At 44.1% G+C, this 13,914-nt stretch overlaps 1 protein-coding gene across 1 annotated transcript in view; it reads left to right on the forward strand.

The window, feature by feature from the left end:
- Positions 1-403: 403 nt before the first annotated feature.
- Positions 404-13,914, forward strand: part of ERICH6B (glutamate rich 6B) — a 29,338-nt gene continuing 15,827 nt past the window's right edge. Inside the window, 11 exon segments of the mRNA XM_061995215.1 lie at positions 404-533; positions 1,814-1,915; positions 4,377-4,547; positions 4,550-4,689; positions 4,692-4,734; positions 8,137-8,182; positions 10,203-10,369; positions 11,720-11,784; positions 11,950-12,051; positions 12,561-12,709; positions 13,321-13,392. Coding sequence (XP_061851199.1) covers positions 404-533; positions 1,814-1,915; positions 4,377-4,547; positions 4,550-4,689; positions 4,692-4,734; positions 8,137-8,182; positions 10,203-10,369; positions 11,720-11,784; positions 11,950-12,051; positions 12,561-12,709; positions 13,321-13,392 — 1,187 coding nt within the window.

The following is a 13,914-nucleotide window of genomic DNA, read 5'->3' on the forward strand; positions in this document are numbered from 1 at the left end:
TGTGCAGGGAGCTTACAACTGGAATTAATTTAGTTGATATTTTGCAGTACAACGTGGAGTTTAATCCTCATTTGATGGCAATGCTCTCTCTGGCTTCTGCTGCTTCCTGGGAAGTTACAGCAGTGCAAATAATACCACTTCCCCTGGGACAATCCCTCCGGGGAAGGCATCATCTCTGTGTTTGCAGAACCCAGTCTAGCTGGCTGGGATACTGAGTCCCAGCAGTTACTCTCAGCAAAACAGTTTACCAGGGTTTTCCTGACCATCTTTGCAACCAGTGAAGGACCCCAACCCAAGGGCCGTGGTCACAGAAATGGTGAATTCAACTTGACTTTTAATGGAGTGTGATGGGAGAGGTCAGAATAAGGAAAACAAGGTTTTAATGGTGAAGCTGGTAGCTGCGATGGCAATGCCCATGTGGGGCCGGGCAGCTCTTTCTGCTGGATTCACCAAGCTCAGGACGGGGATGGCAAGAGGTCCTGCCATGACCTCCTATGGACACGTGCAGTCTGGCTGTGGCAGACAGTGGAGGAGTGAGGGGCTATGAGGTGGTGCATGACAGCAAGAGCCAAAGGAATATGGGGGTAAAGGCATTAGGAAGGCAATTTCACTGTTATTAACATGAACGCAGTGATCGCTCTGCCTTTGTCTCCCGATGAATCAGATGAAATTGCTTCCCAAGCCTTTCGCCTTCCAGCTACTTCAGCTGTGTTTTGTTTCTCTAAGATTCAAATATTCTGACTAGATTTCAGCATATTATTATAAGGACAGAAGAGCTATAGAGAATGTGAAGCTTCACAGAGGAAATGGCCAATAAATATTGCTTTGAATTCACTTGCTTTTTCTGGCGAGCTCTGATGTCAGGGACAGATATGACTTTGGAGAAGATGTGTTGCTGTGCTGCAGATGTGGTTGTGAATACTTAGTGGACAATCTCTTGTGACACTGTAATGGGCAGCTTACCATTATCTATTAGGTTTTTAAGCCTGTCATTTTGATGTTACTGATTTTTCTATTTAATACCAGTCCCCGTGAACTATGAGCTTACAAAAGCAAGAGCACTCTTCTTTGTGTGCCGATGCTATCTAGCCAGATCAGCAAGATGTTTATTTGCATTTTGCAAAAAGAATAATAATAATAATAAAAAAGATTGGGCTTTGCAACGAAAATAGGTATCAGGTCAAGTGAAAGATCTGACAGCTCGATATCAAAGTCCCAGAATGGCTCCTGATGGAGGGGAGGAGGCAAACTTCCAAAGCAGAAATCTTTAATTTTGGCACTTTCAAAATGTGGCATTTCATCCCCCTAATTTGCCATGGGCTTTTTGTTCCCAACGTTTCTTTTCATGAAAGCAAGCACGCAAACAACAAAAAAAACCCCCTTACCCTATTTAGAATTCAATAAAACACTTCATTTGATCCTCTTCAGTTTCCTGGAAAAGTTCAACATGAATGTTCAAGTATTGCATTTCTTCAATTGTAGGGAAACTGCTGATCCGTGAATTGTGCAGCTTTGATGTGCCAAGCGCAAAGAGAGGGTCCTCTGAAAGTTACCACAATTCGTGTCACTCAGTAGAATCATCCCAATGAGTGTGAAAGCTAAGCCTGGCAGGCATCGCACAAGCACAGAGCCAGAGGCTGGCTGTCCTGAGGCCTTTACTCTCTTAATATACTATTCCCATAGGGTAAGCTATATGATTTAGTGCAGAGTGGCAGAAGGAGAAGGAAAAAGTCTATTTGAAATTACTTTCCACCACTCAGAAGATAAATTCTCCACACTTGCTGTATAAGCTGATTTTTCTCTTCTGTTTTAGGAAGAGTGACACCTGTGAGGCACATCTGGAGTGTTGGGTCCAGACTGGAGCTCCCCAGTACAAGAGGCGTGGACATACTGGAGCCAAGGGTCACCGAGTCATGTAGTGGCTGGAGCCTCTATGCATAGGAGGAGGTGGAGAGACCTGGGACTGTTCAGCCTGGATGAGAAAAGACTCAAGGATACCCATTGCTGCCTGTAGATGCCAAGAGGGAGGTGAATAGAAGAGAGCCAGACTCTTTTCAGAGCTGGACAGCTTGTAGAAGGAGAACAGAGCCACACTGGAGAATGTGAATTCCCAATTAAATATTATCAGAAATGTTTTCATGAGGGTGATTATGTAGTGGAGACAAAAAGGTCGTCGGATCTCAGCCTTTGGAGATATTTATTATTTATCTGAGGTCTTGCCCAGTACAACTGAGCAAGACCCCAAAGCCTCTGATCTAGTTAACTTGCTTTGAAGAGGGGCTTGGATCAGAAAACCTCCAGAGGAACCTTACAGCCTGGCATGTTCTTCAGGTCCATTACTGTGAAAACTTGACACAGGAAGCAAAAGGACAGTAGTACAAAGATGATTAGAGTTAATTACATCAGAGATGCTTTAAAGCATGACAAGCAAAAGAATCTTAACATTAATTTGTTAAAAGAGAAATGGCAGAATTGTTCATGAAAGGCAGAAACAACAGCCTGTCCAAAGATAGTTCTCTGAGGAGATGAAAATCAAGCACTGCAATTAATATCTGTTAATGAGATACTTTCTATTTGAGCAATGAAGGATACAGTGTTAGACTGCCATTGGTAAAGCCACCTGCTTTAAAATTGGATGTAGACAGCTATCCCAGACTAAACAGTAGTAAAAGGGAAACTTTTTGGGTCTCTCTAGATCATTGGTATTGGTTTTCACAGATCCTGAGAGAAGGGTAAAAGGAGAATTAAAGATAGTCTTTAATTTGAATCAACATAGAGTCAGGGCACAGACCTTTTGCCAGTCCTGCTCACTGATTTCTTTTAATGAGATTTGTAAGTTCAACTGACAAAGGGAAATGTATTGATGCCCTATATATATGCTTCTCTGTAGCATTTGAGTTGATTCTGCCAGGCGTTTGTATTAAGAATCCAAACTAGGGGTCCCTAGAGGATTAACACACACTAACCGGTGGATCTCAGACCTATGGCCTTTGGAACACAATGAAGCATAAGGGATGACCACTGCCAGAGTACCACAGAAACAGTGCTGGTTGGGACCTTGTCTGCTTAGTGGCTTCATCCTGGATGGTGCTGGGCCATTCCTGGCATTTACCTACTCTGTCCTCAGAAATTGTCCCTCTGGGGTAGCCCAGTTGAAGAGCAAGGAACCCATCCCACTGAGCCATCCCCTGCACATCCACCATGCCCATGTGCATGCAAGTCTGCAGGGTCCCACAGCTGGCAGACACCACCTGCATGGAGAAGGCTGCACAATCTGAGGAGATCCATGGGTGCCCCAAACCTGGCACCCTGCATGCTGGGAGTCTTTAGGCCTCTTGTATCAGCAAAACATCTGGAAATAGTCATCTCTGTAGTCAGCCAGAGTAGAGGAGCATCATGCCCAACAGGAACGGATAGGGAGTGGCAGGCAGGGGAAGAGGAGGTTGCGATGCTAGTTCTGCCAAACTAACCTTATTATGTTCCCCTCCTATCTTTTTTAACATTAAATAGACTAAGTGGATGAAGGCAAGATGCAGACACAATTAACCAGATATTGCAAACAGGAGAGCGAGTCACTTTTTATGGCTAATTTGTGTCTCAGACACACAACTGCACAGAATAATGCAATAACAAAAATCATGTAGTATTTACCCTGGGTTTATTCACCACAAGTCCTTTGGGAGCTGCTTTTGTTTGTCTTTATTTAATTGGCATGGTTGGATGGCCACCAGCAGGTCCAATTAAACAGATTCAATAGATTCCACTGTACATTTTTATTATTTTCTTCATCAGCATGTAGCATAAAATGTCCAAAATAATTTGTCTGAGTACCAGTAATGAATATAAAGTGTGCTCTGTTCCAGCCTGCATACAGTAAGCTTCAGCTGTACAGCATTTTACAGCCAAAGCAAACTGGGTTAATGGTGAAACCACTGATGCAATCTTTAGTACAGCCTTGGTGGGGACAAGGGTATCATTGCGTGTTATGATGCGAGCTATTTGGTTGCTCAGCTTTGGGCCTGTCTGAGAGCAGATAGGCATTATGCCATCTTTTTTAACTATCTTAAGCACTGGCATTTAAATGTAAGGTGGAACCTATTTAAGAAAATCCCATCAATGGGAATTGGGCATGACCTTAATATCAGGTATTTGTTTAAGTGCTTTGTTGAACTGGAGCCTAGTAGATCCTCTTGAAAAGAAAGTGATTTTCAATCTAATAAGGTTATCTTAGTGTGAACATTTTAACTACATCAATCAATATGCCTGTCAGGAGTAAATGACTAATGGGATTTCTCTTTTCTTTCTTTCTTTGTTACCAGAATGATGAATTGACTTTGCCTGTTGCTGAAGATTCTCATCTCCTTAATGCATTGCAGATATATCTAATGGAAGAGAGCTGTCAGAGTCTGGCAGTAACCAGTCCCAACCAAAAATATTTCCCCCTGAGACTAGTTCGTCAGATTCCAGATCTGCTCTCGCAGCAGAAAATGTGAAAAGACTGGAAAAGGAGTACATGACTTCTAAAGAACCCTTCAATAAGCTTAGAATATGCCTAAGTAGACTAATCTTGCTCACTTCAACAAAGAGATGACTAAGAAAACTGGCACAGAGATTGTTTGGGATGCAGAGACTGAAAGAGTCTCCTCATCTTTTCCTGCAAAGTGGAGTGAAAATAGCAAGGAAGTTTGCTGAAGAAAACCTCTGAAGAAATTTCAAGGAAAAAAAAAATAAGCTGTTAGCAGGTACTTTTCAGCAATCTGTTGATTTTTCTACGACTCTGTTTGCATATGATAAATATCAGTGCCATGCATGAGCATCTAGAATGGTGATGGGGTTTATGAAGCAACATCTGCCTGCCCTTCCCTGCCTACCAGTGACTGCTGCAGTGGTGTGGACCACTGGGTTGTTTTGTACCATGTTTGGGGCAAAGATGTGGGAGTACAGAAAAGAGTACCAGTGCCCAGACTTAAATCCCAACCATGAAGTTTGGCAGAGACTTCAAATACAAAGTGATAGCCTCAGTGCTCCAGATGGATAAAAATGGCATTTCATCAGTACTTTAAACAGGAGTGAAGCTAGGAGAGAGTGTAAACACATTTTAGGCTGCATTTCTGAATTTCCAAGATGTTTAGAGTCCAAACACTGTGATTAGTTTCGTTTGGAGAAGTGTTGCTCTGTTGCTTGCAAATGCCAGCAGCTTAATATTAGATAATTATCTTTCTTATTAGATATTTTGAGCTATTTTTTATATGTGTATACATATATTAATATTTTTTATATATATACATAAATATACATACATACACCCTGCTTTTAATAATATTTTGCAGCTTGTTAAGTAATCCAGCCAATGTTCAGAGGCAGATAGTAGGGACAAAAATGTAGTTAATCCACAGAAAGGAAAACCCTCTAAGTTACAGAGAAAAAAAAGGATGGAAAGAACTTGTCCTATTTTGGTTCTGGCAGCCTGTGGTGACACAGCCCATCTCTTCTTCTTGCAAGTCAGGATGTAGCTCGTGGTCATATGCAGGACAGGGTCACAGCTGTCCTCTGAGAGTGGCTAAGGAAGGAGCAAGTGGCCTCGTCAAAAGCCACCGGAAGGGGACCCTGCAGCAATTGATTCCCCACATAGGAAGAGCCTGGCTTTCTGCAACAGAGACTGGATCCCAAAATGGCGTCCAAGTGGGACAGACAACTTGGCTTTATCCTAAGTATAAATCTGGATTTTAGAGGAAAGATTGGACTTTTGATATATTTCTTCTTTGAACATGCTACAAACGTGCATTGCACTTGCTGTAGGAGAGCCCCTACCACAGCCTGCCTTTGCACACCCAGAAGGGCATAGCCGGTGTGAAAGAGCCAGGCTAACCCTCAAATTAAAGGGTTATCTGTTTCCTAGAGAATTCATGCATTAGTCCTCCTTGGGGAGCTGGCCAGCACAAGTGCTTTCTGCTCACTTTTGCATTTTTCTCAGTGCAAATTTGCCAGCTCCCAAGCACAGGACTGTTTGCACACGTAAGGTTTATTTTTGAAGAGCTTTCCGTGTGGAAATCAAGTATTCTTAGCAGGCATGCACATGAGCTGCATCCTCAAGGACAGATTTGCCTCTGACAGAGGCGGAGGGTCTCAAACGGCCACAAGTGACGGGAAGCGAGAGCATGCAGAAACCTCTCTCAGTGCTATCCTGGGCAGCCACTTGCTGGATTTCCACATCACAATTTAAAATTCAGATCAAACACGAAGTTTCCCTCAGCCTGTTCCAGTAGAGGGCTAATATTTAGACACAAGTAGATTTACCAAGGAAAATCAAATATGGGAATGCCTCATTAGGGACCTAGAGTGAACACTTAATGTCTTCAACAATTTGTACACTACAGTGACTTGTGGGGCTTCTTTGGCCTTTTTCCATCTATTTTCATTGTCTTTTGTCTTTCATAAGAATGGCTTATGTAATCTGAGCAGTAACCTTAATTTCAATGTTTTTTCTCGTCTCTCTTTCTCCATGTCTCTGACCCTCCTGCATTTTCCTTTCCATCATCTCCTCTGCTACCCTATTACACTCCCCAAATGCCTCCATGTTTATCCTCTTTCCCCAGGCCTCTGTGTGCCCATGGGTGCTTCTCCAATTTCTCACCACCTTCTGCATATGCCTACCCGAAATCTCCCCCTCTGCCCTCTCTGATTTTTTGGAAATAAAACCACTTGGGATGTTGACACTGAGGTAAGTTGCCTAAGTAATTATTGTATAATTTACAATAAGTAAAACATACAATTGTAATCATACAATTGTAATGATTTACCTGACTATTTATCTAAGTAATGATTTATCGGACAGAGCACTTGAACTGCACTGAGATGTAGCACTGACTCAGCAGATGGGGGCTGCAACAGACCCCAGGTCTGCTGTGTTCTGCACAGAGGGAAATCTGCAGCCTGTGGCCAATGAACTAGAGCAGATCATAGAATCATAGAATCATAGAATCATAGAATCATAGAATGGTAGGGGTCGGAAGGGACCTTTAGAGATCATTTAGTCCAACCCCCCTGCAGAAGCAGGGTCACCTAGATCAGGTCGCATAGGAACACGTCCAGGTGGGTCTTGAAGACCTCCAAGGAAGGAGACTCCACAACCCCTCTGGGCAGCCTGTGCCAGGGCTCCCTCACCTGAACAGTGAAATAGTTTTTTCTTATATTTAAGTGGAACTTTTTGTGTTCCAGCTTCATCCCATTACCCCTTGTCCTGTTGCTAGCTACTATAGAAAAGAGGGATGTCCCAACCTCCTGACACCCACCCTTTAGATATTTATAAATGTTAATAAGATCTCCCCTCAATCTCCTCCAGACTAAACAGCCCCAGTTCCTGCAGCCTTTCCTCATATGAAAGATGCTCCAGTCCCCTGATCATCTTGGTGGCCCTGCACTGGACTCTCTCCAGCAGTTCCTTGTCCCTCTTGAGCTGGGGAGCCCAGACCTGGACACAGGACTCCAGATGAGGCCTCACCAGGGCAGAGTAGAGGGGGAGAAGAACCTCCCTTGACCTGCTGGCCACACTCTTCTTGATGTATCCCAGGATGTCATTGAAACGTGCTGCTCTGATGACAAAACACTCCATCTGCCTGTACAAGGCGGTCAGGCCAAAATTCCTAGTTTCCTCCCCACTGCTGTAGCACCATGACTTTCCTACAGAGGGACAGCTCTGGTCCCCTTTGCCTCATTGACCTCATGCAGCTGCACCGGCACAAGCAGGGAAAGTAAAACACCCATGGGAACAAGCCTTCCAAAACAGTCACTAAAATAAGGAAACTCAAGCTGCTTACAGATCAAACCTGAACGGAAAGACAAAGTAAATTATCTTGTAACTCTTGTGTTTTCTTCTGCAAAGCCTGCCCTCAAGTCTGCAGCAACTTTTTTTCTGACTTGTTTTCAGGAGCTTTTTCTTCACCCTCCTGCACTTTATTATACCATTAGAACCGACAGGGGAAAATGTTCCTCATTAAGGTGGGAAGGTTTTATCTGAAATACAAAATAATGAAATGGCAAGGAAAAAACCCCCTGCTGTTCTACACACACACACACACACACAAAACGTGGATTGAGTGCTTTTTTAAAGAAAGCTTTTTCTCTCCCCTCCAACAGATTTGCTGTCGGCTCAGTCCATTGGCTCTAAGCTGAAGGAATCCAAGTTAGGAGTAATTGGTAGCATTTCTCTATATAATTCAGTCATGTTAGGCTGTATTTATGCCATATGCAGCGAGCAGCAGGAACACCTAACAACTGGAGATTTATGATATGCCTGAGACATCTTCAGCCTGGCAGCCGCTCCCGTGCCCCTGCTATTAATAAACTCAAAGTTATATCTGTCCGAGTGGTTGTCTTTGGGCCCCTCAACATTTATTTTGTATTAAAAGGAACACTTCTGGCCTCTGCAGAGGGTTTTTTTGTTTCATTTTTGTCTTTTGTATAGACAGATAAATCCCATCCTGCATCTCTCCAAGCAGCTGGTATGTGTGATTTTTATTTTGCAGGCTGCTCTTCCAGCTGGGGAGGAAAGGGAGGTTTGATTCCCTAGTCACAGTAAATCTGTGTTATACCACCTTTCACACCACCGATGCTGCTGCAGCAATGTGGATTTACATCAGCCAGGGATAGAGCTCCCTCTTTTCTGCTGTCCCATATAAATGTTACATATGTCTGATCTCCCTTGCAGACAGCGAGGACAGAAGAGAAATCGAAGAGAGACACTTGCTCAAGAGACAAATAAAGATCATATTCTTTTGCTGTGTACTCAGTTCATCGTTAACATTCTTTATATGAATATCTGAAGGATGTTTTGTCTTTTTTTCCTTAAAGGTGTTACCACATGTGCTTGGCACCAAGGGAAATGAGTATAAGCAGCTGTTTAAGGGAAGGCTGTTGTGCTGCTACACGAACATGCAGCAAGGTGGGGTTTTTCATTATAGGGTTATAAATTCATAACTTGCAGCCTGAAATGTGCAGGTTCTATTTCTTCCACAAATTATGAAAATGTTAGGGTCTGAGATAAAACCTCTGTTGCAATGTCAAGGGAAATCAATCTTACAGCTTCCAGGCTGACAAAAAGTAAAGTCCAACACACCTGAGAGGTCTGTGCCTTCCTATGAAGTTAGTGCTGTGGGAGCTGGAGGAGACCCAGCAGCCCAGCTCCTTGTGGGGCCGGCCTCAGCTCTCCTTAAGAGACTAGCTGTGATTTTGGTGTGCAGGATTAGTGCGTGATTTGTGTGTAAGATGGAGATGATGGCATTTCACTGCCTCAGCAGAGCTGGGAGAGCAAACTTGAGATGAAAGCACCAGAGCATCACTGTTCCCCCTGTTCCTCAAAAGTGTTCATCCACGGATGCATTAATTTGTGTATGCTGTGCCCAGAATCCTTTACAATTCGTAGGTAACTAATAAAAAAGCAGTGATGTGTAAAGGCCTTGCTGAATTACTAATGCAGATAAATTAAAAATAAAATATCAAAAGCTCTTCACTTCTTGAATCAGACAAAGTCAGGCCCGCAACCACAGTTTGCTCAGCATCTTCTTTTTTCAGTTTCTTTCTTTAATATATATTTGCCAAAGCCACGGGCATCTTTAAATTAGTAAATGAGAGGGACAATCAAAAAAATGTCTCTGTGTTACACAGGTAGACACCTTGATAGCTCTGTGTTATAGGTTCAGAATTTTATACCCCGCCAGACAACTTCAGGTGAAAGAAGAGAGTGTGAGGGGACATGGAAAGCCCCAGCAGCTGCTGGACATGCTGTAGCAAAGAAGGGATGCCCCAGCCCTCATGAGGTGCAGAGAGATGCAGTGGAGTTACCCAATGCTATCTGCAGAACTGTGTAAGCTGAGATAAACAGGAGAGAGATGTTAGGACTGATACAATTTTATTTCATTCCATGAACTAGAGGAAAGCAAGAAGTCCATAAAGAACTCTTGTGTACAACAGCTTCCAACATTCCTTGACTATTTTGTGTTGCTGGCAGTTACCCTCTCTGCTTTGCTGCCCTTAGCTTTGACAGTATGTCTCTCCCTTCCACACATTGCAGAGATACAACTTTTTCTGAGGCAGGACTCATTTAAAGTGACTGGTGCTCCCTGCCCAAAATAACACCACTAAGAGTCCCTGGAAACTTGTGGGAAAGTGTGCCTGCTCCTAAACCCCACATCCCTCTTCCCCAGTGGCCATGACTCAGCTACCAGCATCCTGCCTGGTGATACCTCTTTGCAGACAGCGTGCAGGTGGCTATATCCGACCTCCTGCTGCAGCAGAAGGCACGACATGGAGGATGAGGTGACCCCAACAGAGCAGAGCTAATCAGACAAGTTTCTGTCTGCTAGGGAACAGGGTGAGTTTATTTGTTGGACAGCAGCCGTGTACAACATCCCAAGTACTCAGAATTGCAGGTTTTGCTTTAAAAGTGGCTTTTTGTCATCAATTTACTAAAAAAAAGAAAAGAAGTCTTTGTTAGACAGGCTTTGTTAGGCAGAAATTTTGATTCAGTCGAAGCACTTTGACAAGGATAAATGCCTCTCATTACCAATATCTTGAGTTCTGTTTCTCTACTATTAAGTACCCTCCAGGTAACCAGCCAGGGCAATGCTGAGCACCTTTCCTGATAGCCCAGCAGCTGATGAGCGTCATCAATAGCTCTCTCAGCCCATGCAACATCAGCCCTCTCTGTCAGGGATGAGCTGTTTTTTCAGTGAGCGGCCCTCCAAGTCAGACGTGCCCTCCATCACTACCCTAAACCATGATGCTGGAGATGAGCGATGACTCTTGCTGAGGTGGGAGGGTGCCCAGAGATGCTCAGCATCGCTGGCCCACACTGTGTCAGCATGGGTTGTCTCAGTCAACAGAGATGGTCACAACTGAAAATGGAGGAATATTCTGGGTTTGGGCTTCTTGATTTGAGTAGGTCTCCTTGGGCTGATGGATCCCACTCTTTTTGCTTGAAAAGGAGGAGTGAAGTGAATGACTTCATTTGACGTTCACAAGAGTTTTGATGGTGCTGTCAATACAGTCTAGTAACAGCGTGCAAAAGCTGTTCCTCCCCTTTCTGTCTCCTGCAGTCTTAAGGTTGTCCCTCTTTGTTGCCACCAGCAAGACTGCCCCCCCTAACCATCCAAGGTCACACCAACATCTCCTTTTAGGCTAACGTGACTCCTCCATCTCCAGCCATCCAGGTTCAGATGGACATGTGGGGGCCATCCAAACCATTCACCAATGCGATTCAAATCAATCACATTGATTTCCAGGACCACATTAGACACCTGTATGCTTTAGGGGATCCTGGCCAAAGGGTTTCTCTGGGAGAGCAGCACAATGTTGTCACTAGGCTGTCTCAGCTCACAAGGGTTTAAGAAGTGCTTAGCTAGCAAAACAAAAAGCATTAACTACTTGGCTACAGCTTTCTGCCAAAAGATAGGCAGGTCGTGCTTCAATGCAGATGTCTCAGGGAAAAAAATGTGCAGTGCATTAGAGAGCTGTGACTCATAGAATAATTATCCTTGTTTCTCATAGTTTATTAATAATTTAAACCCAATCTTGGTGTTATTGATCTATCATTGAATCGGAGATTTATTTCAGATCTGTAGTCACTGAAGCAGTAAATTTAATCCCCCTTCCCCTCCCACCCTTCTATCCACTAAACTCACTTTATAACTAAAACATGATGTTTAGGCTGTTTCGGTAATAGGAGAGAGGAGCTCAGAGGCGGTGGGTGGCAGGAGGTGGCAGGTCTTAAACCCACAGCAGACCGATGTGAGTGGCGTTCAGGTTCTGGTTTTAGAACACCCTTTTTGACCAAACCATCCTCTGCACATGGCCTGAGGGATTTCAAAATGACCTAATGCTACTTGCTGGTATGTGTACGACAACTAGATCCTAAACCTGTTTTCATCAGAGTTTTCTTGCCTGTTCCCACAGTTAACCGCCAGCTTTGCACTCAACCCAGTTGTGGATCCCAGTCCTACTCTTTGTGTTCTGGAAACAGATATGGCCTCACTGGGGCAAGAGCACCTGCAACATGTAGGTTGTGGCAAGGTGCACAAGCTCCTGGGCCTGATCCTAAACTAACTTAAACTGGCAAAAACCTGAAGCAGCTGCCTGGGTGTCCCAGGAGTACTATGAGTGTAAAATCAATTTAAGAGTGTGGAGAATCAAGCCTAGAAAACTGTAATGAGAAGACTCCTACAGCAATGCTCAGTTGGCGGTATCATGTGTCTGGTTCAACCACTAATATAAGCAGCAAGACCTGGCCTTTTAAAGGAAGCCAGAAATAGAAAATAGAATGTTTTACGGCTATAAAGTGCCCAGAAGAGTGATTTCTGTAGTCAAATAAAATACATTTTTATTAGACCAATTGTAGTGTACCGTTGGGGTGGAAAATGTGTTCTTGGCTGTACCAACCCTTTCTCAGGTCTGAAAGAACGCAGCAAATATGCCCAAATGCTCATCTGCTCTTTCCTATCTACATTAATGGACACAATTAAAGAAACTGCCATTCCCTGCCAGCCCATCCTCTCTGCCGTCCTTAGATCCTGCAGCTGGAACCACAGCACGTGGGGGCTCTGGGTCCTGGAGGGGACTCCAACAGCTATGGAAACATGCGACAGAGCCAAGCTGTCACAGACTTGCTCTATAACGCAGATAAGACTCTGTATAATCAGGCAGAGAGGATGTGTTGGTGAGGCAAAGCTCTGCATGCACGCACAAGTGTGTGCTCTTGTGTGCGCTCGTGTTTCTTGACCAAGTGGGAGACATCCTTAGAGATGAACAGCAGGAAGACCAAGCACAGCAAATCCAAAGCAGTCTATAACTACGTCTTCCAAAGATATCATGCTTAATTAAGTAGTCATGGAGCTGAGTTCTCCTTGGTTTGGGTTTGAGGGACTTTTGGTGTTTGATTTAGGTTGGCAAAACCTGGAATAAGCCCAGGGATGGCTTATTGATCCTGCAGGACTGTTGATCCCTGCAGGACCAGGGATGGTGTCATCAGGGTGCAGGTGCTGGGTGTTGCAAGGCAGCAGTTCTAAGCAACCAAGTAGAGAAACTGAACTCTTCAGAGCTCAGGTCACCCAGGATATATAAGGCCTGATATATGTTTAGATTTGATTGCAATGTGGCAAGGTGAGGAAATGCCTTTTCCTGTCCTTCTAGGAATGGATAAGTAGAAAGTTATGTCCCTGTCTCACCATCCCTGAGCTAGGTACCTACTCCTCCAAATTGACTGCTGGAGGTGCCTGTTCCTTGGTGGTGGTGGTTATTAGGCTCTTAATTCAGGCACTTCACTTACAGGGACAACTTTGACCCTTGGTTCAGCCCACATAGGTCTCTTGATCAGTGGGACTCCCTTCTCAAATGGTCCAGGTAAGATATTTACAGAGTCAGGTAATGCTCAGCTGGCCCACCAACTCCATCCCAGGCTGGCCACAGCATGGGCCCATGGTCCTCACTTTGCCTAGCACCATGTCTTCATGCTAGGGGAAAACCCTGCAGCTCCCTCCAGCCATGGAGGTACTCTCCAGGATCATCAAAATGCACCCTGAGGCCAGAAAGAACAAGAGGCCAGCTAAAACCTAGGAAAAGTTGGTGGCTGAGGACACTTGTGATTCGGAGAAAAAAGTAATTGGGAAAGGAGATGAAAGAAGGAAAACCAGGAATCTGAGAAAGAGGGCAAGAAATGTGAGATTACAGAAGGAAAGAATATCAATAGCTATGGGGATATGAATTGAAAAGGGACATGATTTAGCAGAGGGCTTGGCAGTGTTAGGCTGGTCATTGAACTCAATGATCTTAAAGGTCTTTTCCAACTGAAATGATTCTACAAAAAACTAAGGAGGACAGACCCCAGGGAGAAGAAGAAAATGAGAATAAGGATTAGGAGAGAGA

Source organism: Colius striatus, chromosome 1 (genome assembly GCF_028858725.1).
Source record: "Colius striatus isolate bColStr4 chromosome 1, bColStr4.1.hap1, whole genome shotgun sequence".
NCBI lineage: Eukaryota > Metazoa > Chordata > Aves > Coliiformes > Coliidae > Colius > Colius striatus.